Source organism: Cyanistes caeruleus, chromosome 7 (genome assembly GCF_971803275.1).
Source record: "Cyanistes caeruleus chromosome 7, bCyaCae1.hap1.1, whole genome shotgun sequence".
In the NCBI taxonomy this organism is placed as follows: domain Eukaryota; kingdom Metazoa; phylum Chordata; class Aves; order Passeriformes; family Paridae; genus Cyanistes; species Cyanistes caeruleus.
Genome location: NC_141707.1, coordinates 35,294,725 through 35,318,607, shown reverse-complemented (window position 1 = coordinate 35,318,607; position 23,883 = coordinate 35,294,725). Strand labels below are relative to the sequence as shown.

General features: G+C 39.1%; 1 protein-coding gene and 1 long non-coding RNA gene across 3 annotated transcripts in view; one reads left to right on the top strand and one right to left on the bottom strand.

The window, feature by feature from the left end:
- The window catches only part of LOC111932323 (uncharacterized), a 104,948-nt gene that overhangs the window by 47,395 nt on the left and 33,670 nt on the right, over window positions 1–23,883 (bottom strand). The window lies entirely within an intron of this gene.
- On the top strand, window positions 12,835–17,001 carry CXCR4 (C-X-C motif chemokine receptor 4). The gene is made up of 2 exons (XM_086898079.1): window positions 12,835–12,963; window positions 14,535–17,001. Exons 1-2 carry the CDS (start codon window positions 12,937–12,939, stop codon window positions 15,594–15,596), a joined length of 1,089 nt encoding a protein of 362 aa, XP_086754205.1. The 5' UTR covers window positions 12,835–12,936; the 3' UTR covers window positions 15,597–17,001.

Sequence of the window (23,883 nt, the reverse complement as noted above, 5' to 3'; positions counted from 1 at the left end):
ACTAAATAAACTCTTTTTATTCTGTAGGTAGGTCCTCGTGGTAAGAAATGAAACTGGTGGGACTCTTGGGGCTATTACAGCACTACTCTACAAAGCATAAAGCCCTCCATCTATGGAAATCCTGCAATAAGAGAAGATAAAATGCTATTTTGTGAGTTGTTGTGGTGACTATTTTGGTCCTTTGTCATGTGGTTCAGAGGGGAATACATTACAAGTTGTCCTCTGTTACAGTTAAAAGGAGACTCGTCCCCTCTACACCGTTGCACAGTGCAAAGGGCAGAGAATGTGTGTACATGTTCTTCCATATCAAGCAAGAAATCACAGAAATAACTCACAAAGGTTTCCTGTTAATTAGTAGTAGAAAGAAAATTGCTATTTCATAGATTTAAAAATACATTTTAAATGTTTTAATAATAATGTGGTTGACAAACAGATAAAGAGATTTGTTATTTAACAGTAAGAGACGGAAATGATAAAATCATCCATATTTGACTTCTATTAGTTGTGCTCTTCTGTCACTAGGAATAGAACAGGCTTACTTGTCTTGAAAACTGCCAATATTACACTTTCACGCACATTGCATTCCTTTCTTTTTAGAGTAGGCACAAGCACAAGGCACCAACATGTATTATTAAAGAACTTTGTTTCTGCCTATTTGTATTTAAAGTATTTCTCTCAGAAATAAAGTGTAAGTAAGTCCATTATTTTTCTCTGGTTTCTCTTGTCTTTTTTCCTTGGATGATAAATAAGTCTGTGTGACTCTGGTACTATCCCTGTCTGTACTGAGCTAGGACAAATTTCCCCTAAGGCCCCCATTTTTGTCTCCATTTTCATTTGTCATTCTGCTCAGCCTGCAGCAATTCAAACAGACCTGCTCCTTGACTGAGAAATCTTCACCTCTTCTCATGCACCAGGATAAGGTTGCTTTTCTATGTTTTTTTTCTAACAATAGAAAATAAAAAAGAGGGACTATCAACTTCATCTGTCACCATCTTTTCATGTTCTTGTCCCTCAGTGACCCCACTGTTTCTGTTCCTATTTATTTGCTTCTTCTGAACTTATTGTTCATCTTTCCTCTTTGCTGTCCCCACTCTCTTCACCATTTAACCTGAAGCAGCCCTCATTCCACAATAAAAAGCTGTTGCCATCAAGGTGATTTCTCCATCTTGGGAACAACAGAAGGATCCAGGCTGTGTCTGGCTCCACATTCCTTTCCCAGCTGACCACATTATTGTTGTGAAAAGCCGATGCAGAAGTCAGTCTGGCTCCAGGGAGATTACTGGTACCAGCACTTGCAAGTAAATTATTGAGTTGATAATCCTCCTTCTCTTACTTCATGCATGATATTTTGTGTTGGACAAGCTGTTCAGGGATGGGTGTACATGTATTACATTGTATATACAGTATTATTTTCACGTTTTCTTTTTATCTCTTACCATGAAGTTTACTGCCTTTCAGTTTTTATTCTGTGGTCCCTTCTCACAAGGTATCTCTTCGTCTGAGATGGAATTTACCTGTATGGGAAGTGGTTTCGGTGTCATGAATATCACAAAGAATCACAGGCAGACTTGCCAGTGTTTTGTTACCCAGAACTAAGAGTCTTTTCAGGGACTTTACATTAAAGACTGGGCATGAGGCCAGTTAAACACTCACTGCCATTTCTTGTCCATCTGTCCCTGCCTGGGGTGTAAGAAGCTGCACAAGTTTTGCTTTGCATCCAACTGGATATTATCTAGAAGTACAGACAAGCTGTTGTTCATTATTACATTACTTCTATTTCACTGTGTACATCCACTTTATAAGAACAGACACAAATGAACATTCAAATTCTACAGAGAACTTAAAATTTAAAGATATATTCTGGTAGCATCCAAGCTATGATTATTAATAAAACCACCTTTACAATGGATTTGTGACTGTGGTTGTATTTCCTAATATCTAACATAATGCACCCAAAGTATTTGCTGTTTAGAGTGCAGCCTTTCCCTTAGTGGGGTACTGATTTAAAAATCAAAGTCTAAGAACACAGTTAAACCTTGCTTTTACCAAGTCCTGACCTCCTCCTGACCCCAAGATTCTGGCTTTGCATGTTTGCATTTTGCTTTTACTTGTCTTTTCTTGCCTTTGATTTCTACCTTTCCTAAAGGAAACCACCTTCCACCGGCAGTAAGACAGATGATGGAAAGGCTCTTCTGTCTTTTTGTTCATAAGATTTGAACTGTTTGTGTTTGACTTCTTTGCAAAGACTACCACTTGCCTTTCTGGAATCCTCTCTACAATAGCAGTTCTCACACAATTAGTTAGAAACTACTGAATCAATGATTCTGATTGAGTTCTTGCGATAAGCAGCAGTACAGAACATGACTGATTTTACTCTAAGATATGTGTTTTTAAGGTACAAATACACTTGACATGAACTGTTGTTATTGTGTTGGTCAACAGAGATTTGTTCACCAACTCTGGCATAGCCTGGACATCAAAATCTGACATTTGTGGCTGAAAATTTCTTCTCCCTTAGAAGAAGATCAGGATTTTATGAACTATTCAATAATACTTTGTCTTTAGGGGCTGGAAGGGTATTTTCTCAGCAGCTCTTTGCATCACATGTAAAACTGACCTTGCTACCCTAATAGCCCCTGAGACCCAAAAGAGAGACACAAAGTTTTGAATTTAACAAAAATGTGTAGTATAAAAGTTACACATACACTTATAATCGGTGATCATCAGGTATGTGATATTTTGAATTTCACAGACATTGTAGCTATCAAGGGAACAGAATTTCAGATCAGAACTTAGGATAATGATGTAGGGCCAACAGTCCCAACAAATCTGTCAAAGCAGGCAATTGGTTAAACTCCTCTTTTATGGGAAAACTGTTCCTAAAGCTCATTCCTCTGACAGTTAACAATTTGTTCATATTTTTACAGTGTGTATTCACCATGGTATTACATCCAGTCATTTGTGTGCCAATACTGGTCCCAGTATTTCTTTTCTTTTTCAGATGACTACTATCTTGTTTCATTGTCCCTTTCAACATTCCTTTTGTGAACCGATGAAAAGAAGTTCTTTCAGCCTGTTCTTGCAGGAGCAGCTCTCCATTCTACACTTCACCCCAATCACCCTTCTCTGCACTCATTCAAATTCCATTTGAATTCATTTTTCTTGTTAAGAATTGTAAAAAATATTTCAGAAGGCACCTTTTCAGTGCTCTGTTTGGCAGCAACAGCACTTTCTCCCCTCAGTAATTCTTCCTCTTTCAGTATATCCTACTCAATGCATTCAACGAGCAATGCAGCTTCCCCAGATGTACAGGAGGAATTCAGACTCATCCTGCAACAGGCTCTTCTCTTTGTGTATTCCCATTTCTCTCAGGTCTGAGGATGCCCCAATTTCAGCAGTGGTACCTTATTTTCCATTAGCAGTGCATTTCAGGAGTTAATCACTTTTTTGTTCCAAAGCTTACACAGAATAGAGTAACCATCGTTCCACCCATGAACCTTGAGGAGTTTGCCTGGTTGCCTTCCAGCAGGCTGCTGGTTCCCTTTCAGTGTAATCACTGTTATTTTCCTTTATAAATGTCTTCCTTCATATTAGACACATTGTATTAATTCTCAGAGTCTAGCTCAATGAATTGTCAGCACTTAAAGAGCGTCCTATGAAATGTTTCACTAAGGTTTAGATAAGTGGAACCTACTGTATTTCATTTGCCAAGATAAGTGATTATCAATAAAAGCTTTTAAGCAGTCCTACTACATTATACCTTTATAAACTCAACTTTCATTTTGCTCTATTTTCCATTTATTTTCACATTTTTAAATATTCTTCCCACCAGAGGTTGTTCTAAAGCTTTGCACTCCAAGACAACTCAAGCAATAGCAATCCATGTTATTCTTTTCAGATGTAGGCTGTGAATTTGCAGTCAGCTGTCACATAACTTTGTCCTGGTTTTGACAGATTTATTAAAAACTAGCCATTTCAAGACTTAACGATGGAGCTGATAGGGTTCTTCTGATCTTCTTGAGCTTTGCTTCCACATCCAAAAGAGTGGTTTCCATTTGCATATATGCATTCATTCTCATTCATGTAAGGAATATTTGCTTTTGTCCACCTATTCAACATCTCCAAATGTTTTTGAAAGGTGAAAAAAAATCAATAATAAGTTTCTCCCCTCAGCTGGATTACAGCACTTCTACCACCCTCTGGTCATTTGTAGGTCTGTATCAAAGCAGCAGAGGAGAATTGACAGGCTACATCATGATAAGTATTCTACTTTTCACTAAAATGCATTTAGAAATCTTTGTATGACTTGTAAGATACATGTTGAAAACAGATCAAGCCTTTCTTAATTCCTAGGTGCATGTTGACAAATTCCAGAAACTGAACAGTCTTTTTCTAGATGCAGAAAATGTTAGATATTTTGCATTGAATGTGATGCTTAAATGGTTTCTGAGTGGTTTTCAGTTTTAAACCACATAGCAATCAAACCTTCCCAAAAGATATTATTTTGGTGGAATAAGTGTTGTCAAGCAACTTTGCTTTAACATCTTCTTTGCTTAGAAAAGAAGAGGGAATAAAAAACAGAGCTTTCAAACCACAGAGAAACCGTTGAAAAGTTAAAAACCACAATGCCTAAGAGCAGAGTAAGCCTATGATTACCTAACTCAAAATGTGGTTTAAACTGGGCATCCTACCAAGTTTTTCACAGAAAACCAGGGGAAAATGGAGTAAAAGTATCCATGGTTACAGTGACCCCTGCTTGGCACTTGAAGAGATCTTTCTAGAAAGAGCCAGGTAGAAACATCTGTCATGGTCCTCAGAAGAAGCAAGGCTTCTTCCTGTTTTCATACGTTAAAAAAAAAAAAAGAAAAGATCTAATATCATTTGGTACACACTGTCCTGAACACAGACTGTAACCTAGGAGTATTTTTAGAATTCCCCTCTTGTATGTTTTTCACAATATTCACTCACTACTGAAAAAAACCTCAGAAATATAGAACCATCTGCTTAAAATAATGACAAATTCCTAGAATAGCAAATTCATCAATAAATTGAGTGATGAGGGATAAAATTTTTCTTCCCATGTTCAGTTGTAGTGCACTCATGAATGAAGGAACAGGATTGTAGACCACAGTTTTCAATGGAAAAGGTTTGAAGTGTAAATTAAGTTAAATTGGAACCATCACTTTAAAGTACTATAGTTCTTACACTCCCTGTTCTTGTGTTCAGGTGTACTTTGGAGGAGATGACAAACCTAAACACAGAGAAGTTTGTCTGGATGGTGCTTTCTCTTTCTTCTCACTGACACTCACCTGGTCTCTGTTTATATGCAGGTTTGGGGAAGATGTTTTTTTTCTGTGTAGCCTGATGCATAACTTGGCATACTGAAGCGTGAACAACTATGTCCACATGATCAAATGTATTCATGACATCTCAGCTTCTAGATGCTTCTGTGATGTGTGAGATGGTCTGGTGAGACAGTGGAAGAAGAACTGATCTGAGTTCAGGTGGAGACTTTTCCTCTCCCTGGCAGGGAGGAACTGAGCTATTTCACCTTAATGTCCATGTACAAACCAAATGGAGTCCTTCTTTTGCAAAAGTAAAAGGCAGGAAGAGATTTTTAATGCCCTTTATTTTCTAGGGGGCTCATCTTGTATTCTTCATGCTCCTTGAGGATTCTGGCTCAACTTCTCTTGTGGAGGTGAGGGCTCCACAGTTCCTCATTTTGTTGCTCAGTTCCCAATTCCCTATGGATCTGTCCTGGACCAGGCACTAGCATGCTGTCAGTTTTCTGTAGAATCAGCCAGAGCACACACCATGATGTTTGTACAGTTTTTATTCCAGCCATTATGGAAATTGCGGATGATGCCTAGCTCAGCATAAAGTTTGTCTAAAATTGCCTGTTGCTCTTCCTAAAAATTAGTCTAAACCAGCAAGATGAAATCTTAGCAAGTACAGTTGTAAGAGATCAACTCTTTGTGTCATGTAATTCTTCATGTGGTAAGAGATACCCTGAAAATTTGATTTACCTCCCCATTAAACCAGGAAAAGAGTTCCAACATACCAATAATTTCTTCAAGTAGTTCTCTTCCATTCAAAAGATTGGTCACCTAATGACTGAGAAGAAATCCTACTATGTCATTTTAGTGATTATTTACAAAGTTTTCGCCTCAAATCCTACCTACTAAATTTTCAAACCAGCAAGAGCAAATATCACTATTCATGACAAATCAGCTCAAAATAAGGAGCGTGCAATATCATGCTCATTTCACTAGCAATTAATGAACAGAGAAAGGAATGTACCTGCCATAAATATTCCTACAGCTCTCCATCTGCATCTTTGTATTTGGCTATAAATAAATGGATAGAACAGGCTGTATATGGGTATTTAATCATAGTATTTCACCAAGTACTGTATATAGAGGGCTTGGCAGCAGGACCAAAAATCTGTCATCATCTAATGGAGATTTTTTGATTGTTTTGGTCATGTTAGGTCATGTTTCAACAGAAATCCCAGTTACTGAGCTAATGCTAATATGACCTGAGTAGGAAGAACTGACTCAAAACCATAAGCTCAATCTTACTCTCCCACATACCTCAACTGCATATGGCAAATCTGGTTTCCAATACTAAGGAAAAAAAAAACATTTGGAATTTTGGAATTCTAAAGTGAATTTTCAGGGAAATAGTGGGAGGAGAAATCCAAAAGAAAGAAACTATAGGAATGTTCATCACTAAATTTGGGCAGCCTTCCTACTTGCTAAACCAGGAGAAATTCTGGATTCTAAAACAAGCATCTCAGCTGACATTCAGCACCCTCATGTACAGACTTTACTTCAAAGCTGATGCAATAAAACTAAAACATTTGTGAGCTTCAGATGTCTTACTGAGCTAAACAGGAAGAGTGGTTTCTCCTGCTCTGCTTTCAGTGCCACTTTGTCGACAAGTGGGCAAATGAGGTAAGTATTAATTATTATTTCAACAAGCTCAGAAGCTTACAACATGTGGAAAATAAATGCCTACTATGGCATCCAAAGAAAAGAAGTAGAAGAAATGTGTGAAGATGATAAAGAAAACATGGCACATGCTAACATACTTTACTTCATCCCGAGCACACAATTCCACAGACACCATTTCAACAAAAGATTGATCAAAAACTGTCAGGGCGGAAACTCAACATCAAAATGCCATTTCCATTGTATAGAGTAAACGAGTTTAATGTAATTAAACATAAAGGGATTTGTTTTGATCCAGATAACTCTGGGCACTGCTAGTAGCAGAGGCATGAGGACATGGTCTGATGGAGGCATTTTCAGTCATAGAATAACTCAGGTTGGAAGGAACCTGTGGAGTCCAAGCTGGACCAGGATGCTCAGGGCCCTGGTCAGTTTATTAGTCTCCAATAAGCTGAGTCCTGTTCTCACAGGCAGAAGCATCAATGACCAGTCACAGATGTAACTATGTTTCTGAAGTTATCTACAAGAAAACATGACATTTGGCAAATATTCATGTATGCATGAATAGCTGGACATGTTTTCTAATTTATCCATATGTTTTTAAGATATAGTAAGCTCTTAGCCCAGATCCCCAGTAACAAATCATATCCTTAGTAATCCAGACTGAACAGGAGCAAGTTTCTAATGGAACTTTAAAGTATAAAGAACATTATAAGAAACATATCTCATAGCTAAGCAGAAATATATCTAAACAGTCTGAAAGCCAAAATCCTGTCTGGTTATAGGAAAGAAACTTCTTATGCCATAATTAGGGAAGCTTTACTTTGTTTTCATAATTTTGATCTGACCACAGTTCTGGAAAAAAAACAACTCTTCAACATGTGTCCAGAAGTGTTCTGCTATGGAATCATCAAAGATAAACCCTTCAGCTCCAGTGCTATGCAAATGAAGACATGTTTCTTAAAAGGATTAACGAAGTTGTTCAAAGCATCTTTTTAGTCTACTCTGCTTCCAAACAAACAATAAACTGTCCGCATGCAGTGAGATTTGCTAACCCATAAACACAGCCAAATGGAGGAAGATCAGAACCTTAATGAGTTTGGTCCCCTTTGAATTCTAGCTGATCAGTGTCACCAATAATTTCAACAGGCTCTAAATTAAGCACTTTCTATCTTCAAAGTGCCTTGCAAACATCAACCAATTAATCCCTACAAGTCTCCTCTGAGGTAGGTAAGTAGGTATTGTTATCCCCATTTTACAGTTGGCTGAACACAGTCAGAGGGTTAAGTGATTTGCTGCAGGCCACAGATGGAGGTGGGATTAAAACACAAGAGTCACTATGATTCTTTTTAGAGGATAGCACTTCTTTTTTTTTCCTGCTGACTTTTCTGTGCTGACTTTAGACATGTTGGCCTAGTGGCAATACTTCAAGGAAACAAAATCAATTGTCCTTGTTAAAAGAAAGGAAACATAGAGAAGTCTGGGATTTGTGCTGATAACACTTTTGTTGCCTTATACTGATGTTAAGAATTTTCCTATAAGTTTGTTCTGATATTCAGGTATCATTCCTTTCATCCAGGGACTTATTTCTGTGGCAATGTAACATGCTATTAATTGAAAGATATGTCCTGCTCCTTCATAGGTTTTATTTTGTCTTTGTGCTTTCAAATTAGTAAGTGTAGGTGGCACCCTGCCCATAAATGGGGCGGTTTCCTTCCAGGAGGAGGGTAACAGTTGGTAGGCTTTTTCCACTGCAGCACAGGCAGGAAGAAATGGAGAAAGGGAGCTTTGAGAACCAAGAGCAAAGAAAGCCATTAACTGAAACCCAACCCCAGTACACTGCTTGTAACCATTCTAACAGGCGTAAGATTGATACCTTTCCCACTTCAACAGAAAGATCAGATGGAAAAGGGAGAGTATATCCTTTTCCTCTCTATGTATACAACTTCAGGTCACTTGAAGACCCATTTGTCATTAAGTCAATCCAGTGTATTGTAATAAACTTCTGAGTTTTATCAGGAAACTGCTTTTCATCTAGTGGTAAATCCACAGCATAGGTTCCCTGGAATACTTTTTAGAATATAAAAATCCACTACTCAAAGCTGTTGTCTTGCAACTGTTGAGCACATTTTCTGCTAATTTTTTTAGATGACAGTCTACTTTCAGAAGCCTTCCAGTACAGGAACTGACATGCCCAGAGAAAATCAGTGAATATTTGAAAATGATTCACTTCCTTCTATATAGTACAGTCATTTCAGCCTTATTGCTGCTTATGTATTTTTATGATACAGTCTTCCCTGTGTCCTCAAAGTATAGCTCCATTAATGCCACAAAAATAATAATTTATAATACACCACTGTAATTAATACACGGTGGTATTCATATATTACATAATCCAAGGATCATACCTCCTTTGTATTAGGTGTTGCCCATAGGAAATTGTCCATCAAAGTTTTATTAGCTAAAAGTTTGCTTTGTTAAAGGCATTTGTGAAGCCTTCAGATTAAGTAAATCATTTAACATGGGGTTGTGGTTAAATAACCACAACTATGTCATTTTAGTGATTTTGATTTTATATGCAATTTATATTGCATATAAAATGCAATAAAATGGAATTTATTTTTCTGCTTCTGTGAATCAAAATAGTATTTTTACCATTAGAAAGGTTAGTTAGTAACTACTTTGTTCTTACATGACCATCACTTATGTCTCTTTTTAGACGAAAAATAGTTAATGATTCACAACCTGAAGAACTGTAAGTATAACAGTGTAAGAAAACGTAAGAATTTGACTCTTAGAAGGTGTATTTTCAGTAATAAAAACATGTATTATGTGAGTTAGGAAGGGTCTGATTTTCACAGTAATTCTGTGACCAGGAAAACACGTAATGCAAAACATAAGCTTGGAAATTGCTATTTGCTAGCTCTGTCTCAAGAAGATTTGTAGCTGACTCAGGATTACATGCTCTGCAGAAACAGCTCCCTTCTTTTATCACTTTGGAAATCATTAACTTGCCCTGGATGGTCCTCTGTGCAACAAAGGAAGTTTTCACATGGATTTTCTGATAGGGGAAACAAAAGAGATCGTAGATAACAAAGCAGTAGTGTGAATGACAGTTTTAGAGGACCTTCATCCAAACAAGCTTCAGTAACATCTCATCAGATCGGTATCATCCCCAAATTTCCCTTCACTCAGCACTACCATGCTTCAGGGCAAATCCAGTGAACCATTCCTCAGTTCCGAATTTCTTAGGCTATCTATGAACACAAATAACTGAGTGATTGTCCCATATCACACTTATTAACATAACCCATTTCTACATCGTATATTTTGCTGTTACCGGTCTATTTGTACAGTAAAATGGAGCTTTAGGAACATTTGTCTGCTTGGACTGTAACTACACTCAAAGTTCTGTGCATCCCTCCCCACGTGTCTATGCACTCCATGCTATCCATCCTAATAAAAAGCAACTCTCAAACTTGTCAAACAGCTCTAGACCTCACATACATATATGTATTATATTATATTCTATTATATTCTATTATATTAATTATTATTATACATATCTTTTGGTCATCTGCAGCCACTGCCACAAGTCACCTGCACTATGAGCATATTTTAAGGTCCTGAACTGCACACATAGAGAAGGAGCAATGTTTAATCACCTATGCCCCTCTAAGATGAGAATACTTCTCCAAAAAACACCTCTGTTCTCCATAAGAATTTCTGGCAATGTAGAAACCAATCTTTCCTTAAAGCTCACCTTCCCTGTATGTGGCTCTGTGTCCTGATTAGTTTTTTAGAATCTGTTCAATATGCGTATTTCTCAAAATCTGGTTCACAAGTTTGCCTGTTTAGCAGGCTGGAGAGCCCTTCCAGCACCACATCCCTGCTGAAAAGTAAATGGTAATTGCTGTGCCATGTGCTGGGCACCCCCTATAAGTGAAAGAGTGAAAGATGATTATTTAGACATGATCCTACTCATTTGTATACAAAATTCCCTCATCTGTTCATTTATCTGCCTAGTCATCTAATGTTGTGCTGTACATTCTCTGATGACTTGGGGAATGTGTTTTCCTGTTTGTGTGTCTACAAAGTAGTGAACATGTCACAGATTCTATGGAAAATAAGGAATGAATTGCAATAATTACAATTTTGTCACATTTGTTTTTTAAGAAGATTTATAGTATAATAAGCATAGGGTTAAATATGGAGATTCAGGAGAAGATCTTTTATTTGTATAGAATTCTAGCGTGGTGCCCCTCAGATTTTTCTGGATATAAACACAAAGTAGATACTGATTTTTCTGAAGACTGGTAATTCCTGAATTATAATTAATTACAGTTGGCTTTTAATGCAACTCGTATGTGATATTCCAGACCTGCTAACTAAATATTAATTACTATAAAATTACAGTGCAGTTACAGTACACAATCACATTATAGGTCATACCTTACATACCATGTTTTTAAAGACAAACATTATTTGGTTATTAATCATAACCAAATGCATTCTTACTATAAGGTATGAGAAAGAGTTCTAGAGCTGTTAGAGGAAAAGTAAGATAGTAACTCTTGTCAAATACTTGAAAATAATATTTGCATTTGAAACTGGTGTTTTAACTAACTTGGAGCATGTAAACTGATAATAGGAGCATTTTAGAATAAAACTTTGGTCAGACTTTCACTTTTATCATCCCTTGAGGCTACCAGGGTAATTTGAGAACATTGTCATTACATAAAGAATATTCTCTCCCTTCTTTCCACTACAAAATCAAGTATAAAGAGCAAATCTATATAACGAAAGGAATTATTCCCAATATAGCTACTCACTGTAACATTTTGTTGTGACTTGTGAAATTGAGGAGAGGATACACACATGACACACTATGCTAATCCAAATCTTTTCTTCAAATTAATTTGCCTGCATGAATATTAACAGTACTGAGACCCCAGAGATAACTGTAGAGGAAATCAATTACTCTGTTTTGTTTGTCTCTATATTTGGGTTTTCTCTTGCAAATCTATCCTATGATTGCTATGTATATCCTACATATATCATTTCAGGGTTTGGGGGTTTATTTGTTGGGTTTTTTTGGTTTTTGGGGTTTTGGTGGGGTTTTTTGGGTTGTTTTTTTTTGTATGTGGGGATCTATTTTGCTTTGTTTTGGGTGGGTTTTTTGTGTGTGTGTAGGATTTTTGTTGTTGTTGTTGTTGTTGCTTTTGTTTGTTTATCTCTTTGTTTTTGGTTTTGGGGGGTTTTGTTTGCTGGGTTTTTTTTAAATATTATCCAGCTCTCTGAAACAGATCATCAGCCGACTTCTCACACAAACCCACATGTGCCAGAGGAGTTCAGACGGCAACCCCCAGCCCACTCACGTTGCAGCCCCTGAAAGGTTTGTAGAACCTCTCATCCTTCAGTAGGGACCAGCCCTTGCTTCCTGCCTCTCCTCAAGAGGGGGGAAGAGACACCCTTGAGGACGGAGGTGCCAGTATTTTGAATGGTATACAGGACCCCTGCTCTTCCTCCTCCACACGACTCCTGGACCAGTGACTTCATTCGGAGCCCGCGTGGAGTACCCATGGCAACCCAGGGCTCTACAACACACTTCAAAGAATGTTCTTGAGGGGAAATTCAAAAGCCCGCTTGTATGAACACATCAATCAGAGGGGGGCAAATACCCCCGTGAGGAGCGTGGCCCCCGCGGGCGCGCCGGGCAAGTGCAATTCCCATGCCCGGGGCGGCAGACAAAGAGCGGCCCGAGGCGCCCGCCCGGAGCCCGAGAGCGCGGCGACACCGCCGGGGAGGAGCCAGACGAGGCTGCCCCGGGGGCGGGGGGGCAGCCCGGGACCTTATAAAGAGCCGCGTCCCGCCAGAAGAGCCGGGGCGTGTTTGGAGCAGCGGCGAGTGGTGTCACTGCGAGAGGCGCGGCTGCGGCAGCGGCAACAGCCTGAGAGCGCGGAGCGGTCCCGTAGCTCTGAGCATGGACAGCAGCCTCGACAGCCTGGATGTAAGTGCCGGCAGCGCGGGCGGCTGCCCATGTGCGCGCTGTTTGCAAACAAAGGTGCCCTCGGCGGAGGCTGCGGGCGGCGGGGTTCGGGACAGTGGAGGGGTCTGCGGGGGGCGAACGGGCAGGGCTCCCCCTCTGAGCCCCGGCCGCTGCTGCCTCTGCCTGCAGCGCTTCGGACCTTGGCACAGCTGCAGCCGCTGCACATCCCAGCTGCAGGACTTCGCTCCTTCTCTGGGGCTCTGCTCTCAGTTCAAGTGACATGTGGCCCATTTGTGGACTGAAAAACGGCGGCAGAGCAATTAGCGCTACGGGAATGATGAGAGGGGAAGAGGCGAGGAAGTTTGGAGCGGTCTGACTCCAGGGTATCCCTTTGCCCCGGTGCGCGCCCAGACCTCGGGCTGCCGGCGGGACTGGGAGCGGCGGCAGTGCCCGGCCGTCCCCGCCCGCTCGCCGCTCGAAACGAGGCGGTGTCCCACTCTTCCGGAGCCAGCTCCTCTGCCTCGGTTTGGAGAGCAGTTAGGAGCAAAAGGAGATCTCTGACAAGTTCCAACTTTAGAGCCGCAGTGAATGCCCGCGTGGAGCCGGTGCCTCCGCGTGTGAAGCGCTGCGGGTCTGAGCTCGGGGGTCCGTGGGACACCGGGCGTGACAACAAAAAATCTGAAAACCTGAGGAATAGGTGCCAGATGGCACTCTCCCGCCAGCATTGCTTTTAGCGCCGTGGCCAAAACCGTTGGTGGTTTCCTGACGCGCTTTCATGCCCTTACCAAATTTCGCTTCCTTTTTCCACCGCTATGCTCACTTGGTCCGTCTGGCTGCAGCCCCGCGCCGGCCGCGCTCACCCCCTGCCCCGCAACCGCACAGGGTGGGAACAAAGGGAGGGAACGTGGCCCGTCGTGGTGACCCTCCACGGGGTTTGAGTTCCCCTGGTTAAGGTCACCTCTCTCTTTCTTTCTTTCTTTCTTTCTGGGCTTTGGGGGTTTTTTTCCTTGTCTGAGTGTGTGGAGCTGTCAATTGCTTCTCAGCAGGGAATTCTTGCTATTATTTATCCTTTATTACATCAGCCGAGGGTACCTTCTCTATTTCTCCTTGACCCCATCCTCCTAATGAGAAGGGGCTTTGGAGCAACAGCATTTCTAGGTAATTTTTTTTTTTATAGCCCTCTATTGTAGGAGTTAAATGTGATAGGTCATGCTCCGTGTGGACAGACCTCTCGCATCTGGCGCTTTCTGGGTTCTCCCATTTGTAGTGTCCATCTTATAAGAGCACTGAAGTGTCCAGAACCAATGACATTTCTGGGAGTAGCCATTATCTTTCTTTGCTCCTTTGTGCCCTGCCCTTAGCAAGATCTTACTCCTCAGAGAAAGACAAAGGAAGTTTTTAAACTTATTCTTATTTGCTGTGTATTTTATATATTTACATGTAAACATTGTATGTTCTCATCTGGTTTTCAAAATATTTGCCCATTTGTGACAGTGGAGACTGTTCAAGAAACTCCACATATTGTCATATAGAATTAGAATAAGTTTTTGCAGAGGAGCTAACATCTAATTTTATTTTTCCTTTTTTTTTAGCTGTCATCTGGGTTATTAATTGAACTTTCTGAAAATGGCACGGATGAGATTGGTTCGGGTGACTATGGAGACTACGAAGAGCCATGCTTTCAGCATGAGAATGCCGATTTCAACCGGATCTTCTTGCCAACAATCTACTCCATCATCTTCTTAACCGGAATAATTGGCAATGGATTGGTTATTATTGTTATGGGCTACCAGAAGAAGCAAAGAAGCATGACTGATAAATACAGGCTGCACCTCTCTGTGGCTGACCTCCTTTTTGTCATCACCTTGCCATTCTGGTCTGTGGATGCAGCCATAAGCTGGTACTTCGGGAATGTTCTATGCAAGGCAGTTCATGTCATTTACACAGTCAACCTCTACAGCAGTGTCTTGATTTTGGCCTTCATAAGTTTAGATCGTTACCTGGCAATAGTCCATGCCACCAGCAGCCAGCGCCCACGAAAGCTGTTGGCTGAGAAGGTGGTGTACGTAGGCGTGTGGCTGCCAGCTTTGCTTCTGACAGTGCCCGATATAATCTTTGCCAGTACCAGTGAAGTAGAAGGAAAGTATTTCTGTGATCGCATGTACCCTCATGAGAACTGGCTGATCTCTTTCAGATTCCAGCATATCTTGGTAGGACTTGTCTTGCCTGGTCTAATAATTCTGACTTGCTACTGTATTATCATATCCAAGCTGTCACAATCCAAAGGCCACCAGAAGCGCAAAGCCTTGAAGACCACGGTTATCCTCATCCTTGCCTTCTTCGCCTGCTGGCTGCCATATTATATCGGCATCAGCATCGACACCTTCATCTTGCTGGGAGTCATCAGACACCGCTGCAGCTTGGAGACCATAGTGCACAAATGGATCTCCATTACGGAAGCCCTGGCGTTCTTCCACTGCTGTCTGAATCCAATTCTGTATGCCTTCTTGGGTGCCAAGTTCAAAACATCAGCTCAAAATGCCTTGACATCAGTTAGCAGAGGATCAAGCCTCAAGATCCTTTCAAAAGGCAAACGAGCAGGACATTCTTCTGTTTCTACAGAGTCGGAGTCTTCAAGTTTCCATTCCAGCTAACGCTGCTCCTTGCCATCATTTTATAAAGAGACACTTTAAAGTTGCGCAAGATTTCAGACAAATAAGACTGACCATAATGTACAGATTTATTTACAGTTGGGATTTTATATTGTTTGTTTTAGTCTCTGTGAAGTTTAATTGACTTATTTATATAAAAAAAACCTTTCGTATTGATGACAAACTGTCTAGGCAGGTCCTGTGGACAAGTGGTTGGTTCACAAAAGTTTTAGTGACTGTCTGTATGTATAGATATATGAACTAAACACTTTGAATTGTAGCAAAGTGACTGTTAAAAGTTTAGAAAATATTTCTCTGTTGTTTATATGTAAATGTTTTTGGTGTTGCTGTTTTTCTTAAAAGTTTGGCTGGATATTTTTACCTTACTACAAGATGTTTGGTTTACAATAGCTTAACTCTGCTGTAGAAATGGCACTTATAACCAAAGCCTCCTCTGTTACATTCTAGGGTTTTTCCATCCATTCTCAGTAATTGATGGTTTGCAAAATTTTCTGTTCAAGGTAAAATAAAAGTATATGAAAAAAAAGTTATTTTGAGTGGTATTTTCATTTCGGCTTGAATTCTTCTCAGTGCTTTTATTTACAATATTAAATACACAATAATGTCTTAGAAAATTGCATGTCTTGTGAAAAGCAGGAAAATGAGTTTCGGTACATACTGATTATTCAGTTGACATCTCTGAATTCCATGTCATGTCATATGTTTTTTTTTCACCAGAATACATTTGTCCAATTAACATTATGTTTGGAATTACTTAAATTGTCACTTAGAGAACTTTTTGAGGCAAAATATCTACAGGTGAAAACCAATCTATTTAAGCAATTGCTAAAGCTTACAGCCTCATGAGTCAAACTCAGATTACTGCAAGTGCCTAACCTTTATGTCATGTGTACAAAGTCAATCTTACATTTCTTCTGCCTTTGCTGTGGTTCTAAATTTAGCTTCACATGTTAATAGTAATCAAATGTAGCTGAATAAAAGCCATTTTTTACTAAAAATAAAGTTATTCTATTAAAGTGTACCTGCTCTGAGGGAGGAAAGTGGTTTTCCTCTATGGAGCTTTCCCTATCCTGTCTGCATCCAGATTTTCTTAAAGTAATATTACAATCTTCACATTCCTTTTAAACACACAGAATGTGTGCCAGTTCTTGAAAATTTTTTTAATAGGAATCAGCCAAACTATAGGATTAAATAATTAGTGCTGCAATCTTAATTGTCTAGTTAGTCATGTCTTCAATTAGTAGAGTGCATTCAGAAGTAATGGATGCCCAAGAGAACAGCACCACTGAGAGTATTTGTACTTACATTTAACAAAATAAATACAACTGTTATTTATCTATTAAAAAAACATAATAAAAGCAACCTAGAAGTCAAAAAAATAAAAAAATATATCTACTAGCCAGACAGAATTGAAAACAGGGAACATGGATGTTGGGGGGTATTACCAAATTTTTCACAGGCACGGCACCCTAGTGATTTTGTGGAGCCAGTATCACTATGCTAAACTATATATTAAATTCCATGTTTTATAACAAAACCTTTCTGTTTTCAACTTCCCTTCTCTCCAGTGAGGAGGCTGCAACCTTGGCTGCATCCTGCACTCCTTCCCTTGCAATGACAGTAGTAATCATCCAATTCTGTGTTGAGCTGATTCAGTGCTGAACCAGCACAAAACCTGGCAGAAAATAGATAATTTTCCAGCAATTTAGTGAATTGAATGTGTTCTATGAGGAATCCAGCAAGTACTAAAAAAGTGCAAGATTTTCTAACTTGGAGCCAGGCAAAGGGAGAGAAAAGTGAGATAAAGTGAAAAGGACGCAGATTTCTTCCCCTGCTTTTAGCAACTAAACTTTCAGATCAGTTAACTCTAATGTGTGTTTTCACTCAATATAAATTAACGGCAGAAAAAATGCATCTCAAGAAACAAAAGGTCTCACTTTGATCAAGTTGTTCCTCCTAAACAGGGCTGAGAAATGAGGAAAACGTGGTATAGGAGCAGAACTCCTTAAATGGTTTATTTTTGTTTTTCATTTGTGTGTTTTCTTAATTTAGTGAGGGTTTCCCTGTGAAGAATTTGCTGCTCTAAATCATTCTGATTTTCACCCCAGCTCAATCAATCACTGTGATTTAATTGCACTTATAAAATACTTACAGGCTATCAACACGCTGCTGCTTATTTGTTGAGGAAATGTTTAAAGACCCCAGAATTAACTTAGATTATTCCCATTATGCTTCAGTCAACCAACTGCTACCTCAAGCAAAGTTAACAGGAAAGAGAATGTAAGAGAGAATAAACTCAGCAGTCATGTTACTGCCAAGGACCACTAAAAGGACACTAAACAAACAACAGAAAGAATTTGTGTAGAAAATTAATTAGCAAAATTTAAAAAAACTTAAACCCATGCCCCAGAGGGATGATTTTTATAAAACTGCCATTGTTCTTAGTAGAATTAATGAATCTATGGACAGAAGACTGTCTTGAAAAGGAGTGGCAAATTCTTTGGAGTTCTGCTTCAGCAAGAAAAATTAGTCAAAAGCCACATGTCTCATGTATTTATTTCTAAATAATTTTATATATCTATAAATATTAATATAATATATATTTGTACTGTTTACAGAGCAAACATTTGCAAATTGGAAGAAGTTGTCATAAGAAAACATAGCAAGAAATTATTAATCCAGTTTTGCCATTTTACCTATGAATAAGTCAGAGAAAATAAGGCAAATTTCTCTCAGATCCACCAAGCTATTCCAAATATACCATGTTGGTAAAAAAAGTTTACTCCATTTCAAAAGAAAGTCACAGAATATTAGTTGTGTCCAAGTAATTTCAAATATGCAATTCAAGACACAGAACAGAGGACAAATGTGAGTATGGTGACAAATCACTGAGTGTTGGTTACAAACTAGTTTAAAATGTTATGTGATAGTTTAAAAGATTTATAATGTATTTACAAAGACTTTTTCCACTGAATTCAGGCACTAAGTACTTTGCTTACTCCAATCCTGGACTGAAACATGGATATTCACCTAATACTCTAATGCATACATTTTGAATGCCTGAGATTAGTTAGAAATCCTTTGAATTGTGCAAGGCTAAACCAAGAACAGAGCGTGTACATTTTTGCTTTCTCTGAAATGTTATTTGGAAGTAAAGTCAAAACACTTAAAGCAGTGGGGTAAAATGCCACTGTAACCTATTGTTTGTGTGGTAATCCATTATTTGTAGGTGTGTTTTCACTCTCTGATCAGGTGGTACCAAGCCCACATTAGAGGAGCATGTGAAAAGCTGAGGGATACAGTGAGGCTGCCCCAGCAAATGTACAGAGGGCAGTGAGCAGGGGGAGTCACTTGCTGCTTTCTTGGCCAGCTTTATGACACAGTCACTACACAGGGGCTTGAACTTCTATGCATATACATAAATCAAAACAAAATCACCATGAAAATAAAAAGGAAGTCGCAGTAATAACATGGAGCCATTCATGCAAGTGAATGGTTTATCTTAGGATGGTTGTGCTCTAGTTGGACAATGTACAAAGTGACCACATCTAGATGTTTGGTTGAAAAGGCCATTTTTTACATTGTTTGGGAAAGGAAACAGCATGACGAGGAAGTACTTCCTTGATCCAGGCATGCCTCCAAAATCCCCTAACAATGGAGTATTCTCATATTCTCATAGTGCTGAAACTTAGGAAACACTTAAGCAGATAGAGCCCCAGAGGTTTTTGCTCAAAGGATGCCACTCCCTCACTTTATGTTTTGAAAGAGCTATACAGACTCCTTTTCACAGCCATAAATCACATGTCAATTGAAATTACATAAACCCTGGGATTATTGCTTATAAAGAAGGCACAGATTTCATAAAATCTTTTCTCTTTAGGTAATAATTCTTCTGTCATTCTTTTAATTTTCTCTGAAAATCTTTCATCTTCAACAGGGTAAAATTTAAAGAGAATTTGTTTTAACAACAATTCTCTATCTTCCCACCATCCCACCTATCAGGACATACAATAAAACAATGCTATGTTTATTGTTTCTGAAAATATGCTTTAATAGAAGTTGATTATAAATGTACTTTCTGTTTGCTTATTTATAAATATGTAACATAAATATATCTACAGGTATATAATGATGTAGACTACAAGCACCATTTCCAGTTGCTGATACAAATGATCCAGGCAAGTATTGATTAAAACTACTGTTTTCTTGGAAGGACAGATAGCTTCAGTGACAAACTCCAACTGAATTCAGAGACAGCAGGGTACCTAAAGAAATATATTTCCTAAAGTGTACAACCTTACAGCCCAAATCAATTACAAATGAAGATTACAAGTTGCTGATTTCACTTGCAGTCAGAGATGTAAATGAAACTAAATATTTCAGTACGGAGCAGGTGGAAACCTTCTGCTGAACATAACAGAAATAATTTTTCAACAAAATGGTTCTCCCTTACATAAGGCTTGCAAGTTTTGCATACCCAGCTATCAATGTCTTGCAGTAATTTGTCTTCAGTGGAGCAGTGTTTGAAAGAAATAGGTCAACATTTAAAATATCCTTGTCCTTTGGAATTCACACAAGGAACAGATTCTCACCACACAAACATGTCAAAATAATTAGTAGTTATGAGGGATTTTTGAAGGGTTACACTGCAAAGAGTTCTTTGGCTTCTGTTCTGGTTTGGTTTTGACTTGGATGTTTTTTTGCTGTTGATGCTGCCCTTTATTCCTACTACCCTCTTTTCACACCTTCTATTATACTTAGCTTTTCCTTTAAAAATATATCTTTATAGAATTTTTAATGGCTCTGTTAAGAATACACAAAATAAGTCTTCTGTTAAGACTACACAAAATATCCAGTACAATCAAGAAAAAGTAAAAAGAAACTTTTCAAATAAAAAAAAAAATACAGCTTTCACAACTGTTTCTATATCTTCTCATGTGTATTTCCATTCCAACATCTGCTTTTATTTAGCTGAAGGATAAATTACCTCTATATTGTATGAAAAATTTAAACTCACAGGTTGGTTTTACTCTCAAGTTTCTTAAAGTGCAAATCCCAGCACACATTTGTTTACTTCCTTGGGTTCTTTCCTATTCAGCACTTGGTAACGGGGCAGATCTTCCGAGAGGGGTCTGGATAAGAAAGGCTGAGGGGGGCCCTTACCTGCCTGTCAGTGTCACCACTGATACTAGCACAGCTTCAAGAACATGACCTGCCTAGGAGTTTGGCACTCTGCAAGCTACAATAAAACCAGGCAGCAATAATTATCACTGGTGATAATCCAAATCTGTGACACTCTTCAACACAAAATAAACTTGACAAGTTCAGGTAGAACATCTTTCTTTAACTTTCACAACTCTTGTCATCTTTCTTATGGCTGCTCCATTTCAATCCTGCCCTCTCTTAGGCTAATATTTTTGGGGTTTTTTTCCTTGGGGAAAATATTTAGTATTTAATATGTGTTTAAAAACACTGGTTTTGCCAAGCCTGAACGTGAGTTCACCATGTTGGTATGCTTGATAGTAAAAGATGAAACTGGGGCCTCAGTGTCCACAGATCAATTCCATCTCTAAAATCTATGGGAAGCAAGAGAACAATTCTGGTGTTTTTACAGACATGTTTTATTGTGATAGCAATAGAAGTGTCTTGTCAATATTAGGTTCACTGCAAATCTTAAATCTGTTATTCTTGCTCTTTGTGGGAGGAATTACATCTCATAAAAGTGTTAGAGTCACTGTTGGAACTCAGTACAGGAATGCATTGGTAAGAGAAACAAGAGTCTAACAAGAATACAAGGGAAGAAAGGATTATCGTACAAGGGCAAGGTTCACGTTAGATTTAATTTGACAGCAAAGGAAATGTAGAGTTCTGGTTCTCCCCTGCCCCTCAGTGTCCATCACCTTCCTTTCCAAGGCCCTTCAGGTCATGCCCTCACCCTGCTTTTCTTGCTCTCTTTCTCCCCAGCTCCACTGAGGTGATCCCCTAACAGAGTTATCCCACATGGAACTGACAGAAGGTAACTGAGCTCATCTGCTAATCAACACGACAAAAAGGAGTCTCACACCTCACAGCCCCCTTCCTTCTCTCCTTTACTCTTACCTATGCAGACCCCTCAGCCTCTGCTCATGTGATTCCCTGGCAAATCTGTTCAGCTCTTGAAGACTAGAGTTTCACAGGAATTTGAAACTGACTTCCTATGTTGGGAAGGTCTTTAGTCTCCCTCCCTCCCCCCCCCGCCTCTTCTAATCCTTTCATTTGATATCTTCAATACTCTGATTCTAAATCCTGTGGACCTGTAGCCTACTGTGCATTATCTATTGAATAAGTCTCACTTTATTTTGAACAGATTTAATTGATTAAATAGACAGTATTTTTTTAAAAAAGGTATTTTATACTGTTTTAATGAAGTTAGCTCAGAAACAGGGCTGATTACACTCAAGATTAAAAAAATAAAGTAATCAGCTAAGTGGTCAAGCAAAGAAAGAAAAGTTGTTACTTTTTTCACATTTTCTTTCAGCAGCAATAAGCTGAAAATGAACAGAAGGAAGTGAATGTATCTCAGCCAGGACAGTGAACTGAATTGTCTCACTAAGAAGTCAAAAATCAGAGCAATTGCAAGGCTGAGGGCAGATTCATGCACCTGGGAGCCGTCAGGGAAGCAAAGAAGTGGGACCCCGGCTTTTGGAACCAGCAAGTTGTTAGACCAGTTTAGCTATCTTGTCAAAACTTCCTTAAGTAAATAGCCAAACTATTAAACAAACACATGAGTTCTCAGGTAGGGGGCAAGAGGTTGAAAAAATATGGAGAGAACAGATGACCCTCATTAAGGGAAGTGACCCCTATTTGCTCCTGAGGTAAAATATCATTACCTGTTGACTATGGGATCATGGTCCTGCAGAGCACCTTCCCCTGAAACAAAGCTCAAGAAAGAGGTTTTGAACAGTGTTTTGAACTAAAGAGATCTGTAATAGATCTCAATGATCAATCAAGTTCTTGACTATATTGCTCATCAGATTTAATGCAGCTATTGGTTAAGACACAGTGCAATTCTATATTCATGTATGGAGTCCACAGGACTTTTTGAATGAGGTGGGTGTTAGTGTGATTTTTAAAAACAGAATGCTCGAAAAGCAGAGAGCAGGTCTTTTCCCATTTAACAATCACAAAAAAAAACCCAGCAAAACAAAACAAAACCCCCAAAAAACCCAAACAAAAAAACCCAAAAAAACAAAAACACAACAAAGCTAGGTTTGAGTATTATGCTCTGATTCTCTCCTTAGGAGCGAATCTCTATCAGCTAAGGAAAGCAGCTGTCTCTTGGTGTGACAACTGCTTAGGAAAAACATTAGATCCTTGCTTCAAAGGCAAACTTAGTTTCACTAAGCTGAAAAGTAGTCAGCCCAGTCATGTTGATGCCAGACTAAATATGCTCAGATTGTATAGTTTGAATGTATGGAGCTATATGACTCTCCGAATATTCTGCAATAAAGGGGAGAGCCTGGCATCTGCGTGAATATTCAGTGTAGTCTATTCACCAGTCCAATAGTTTAATCATACTTAAGCCCAGAGAATAAACAGTCAATGGAGCCATGAATCCTTGAATCTACTCACTCTTGCTTCTTCCTACAAGCTAATATGGAGGGAGTATTAAGAAACTTTGACCTCTCATTAAGTACTTTGTGGGGACTCTGTAATAAAAACTGTAACAGATGAAAGATACAAGAGGAGTCCTTTGTCTGTGATATTTAAGATGACTCAGCTCCCCAGGTGTCTGAAAGAGATCTCATTAATTCATTCACCAGTTTCAGTAACAATTAAATAATGAGAAGATTTTTGAATCTCTTCAGAATCCATTTTAAAATCCTCTGTTCTTAGTAGAAACACTTTACATGTACTCTTTCAGTTGTCATCGAAACTGGGACCCATTTTGCCCTCTACAAGCCATGTCCTGAGAGGAAATCGAAGGTGTATCTTCCTGAACTGGAACATGGGACTGAACTGCTGAGGTGACACTGAGCCCACTTGTGCTGTTGGGTGATATTAGCCGAGGTAATATCAATGCAGCCAGGGAAGCAGCTGTGATTACCTGTCCCTTTATCCATCCCGGCTGTCCTGACCACTGGGCTATAGAATTAGTCTCTCTCCGACTTGGTGAATATTTATTTATGCAAAGTTCAACATTTTCAAAAGGACTCACAAGACAAAAGCACCCCATCAAATACAACAGCATGGTGATTAAGCACCTCCCGAGAGACAGTGGCTCTCAGAC

Coding starts and splice junctions, on each gene's coding strand:
- CXCR4 (XM_086898079.1), top strand. CDS start 12,937: ATGGACAGCAGCCTCGACAGCCTGGAT. Junction 12,964..14,534: donor GCAGCCTCGACAGCCTGGAT/GTAAGTGCCGGC, acceptor CTTTTTTTTTAG/CTGTCATCTGGGTTATTAAT.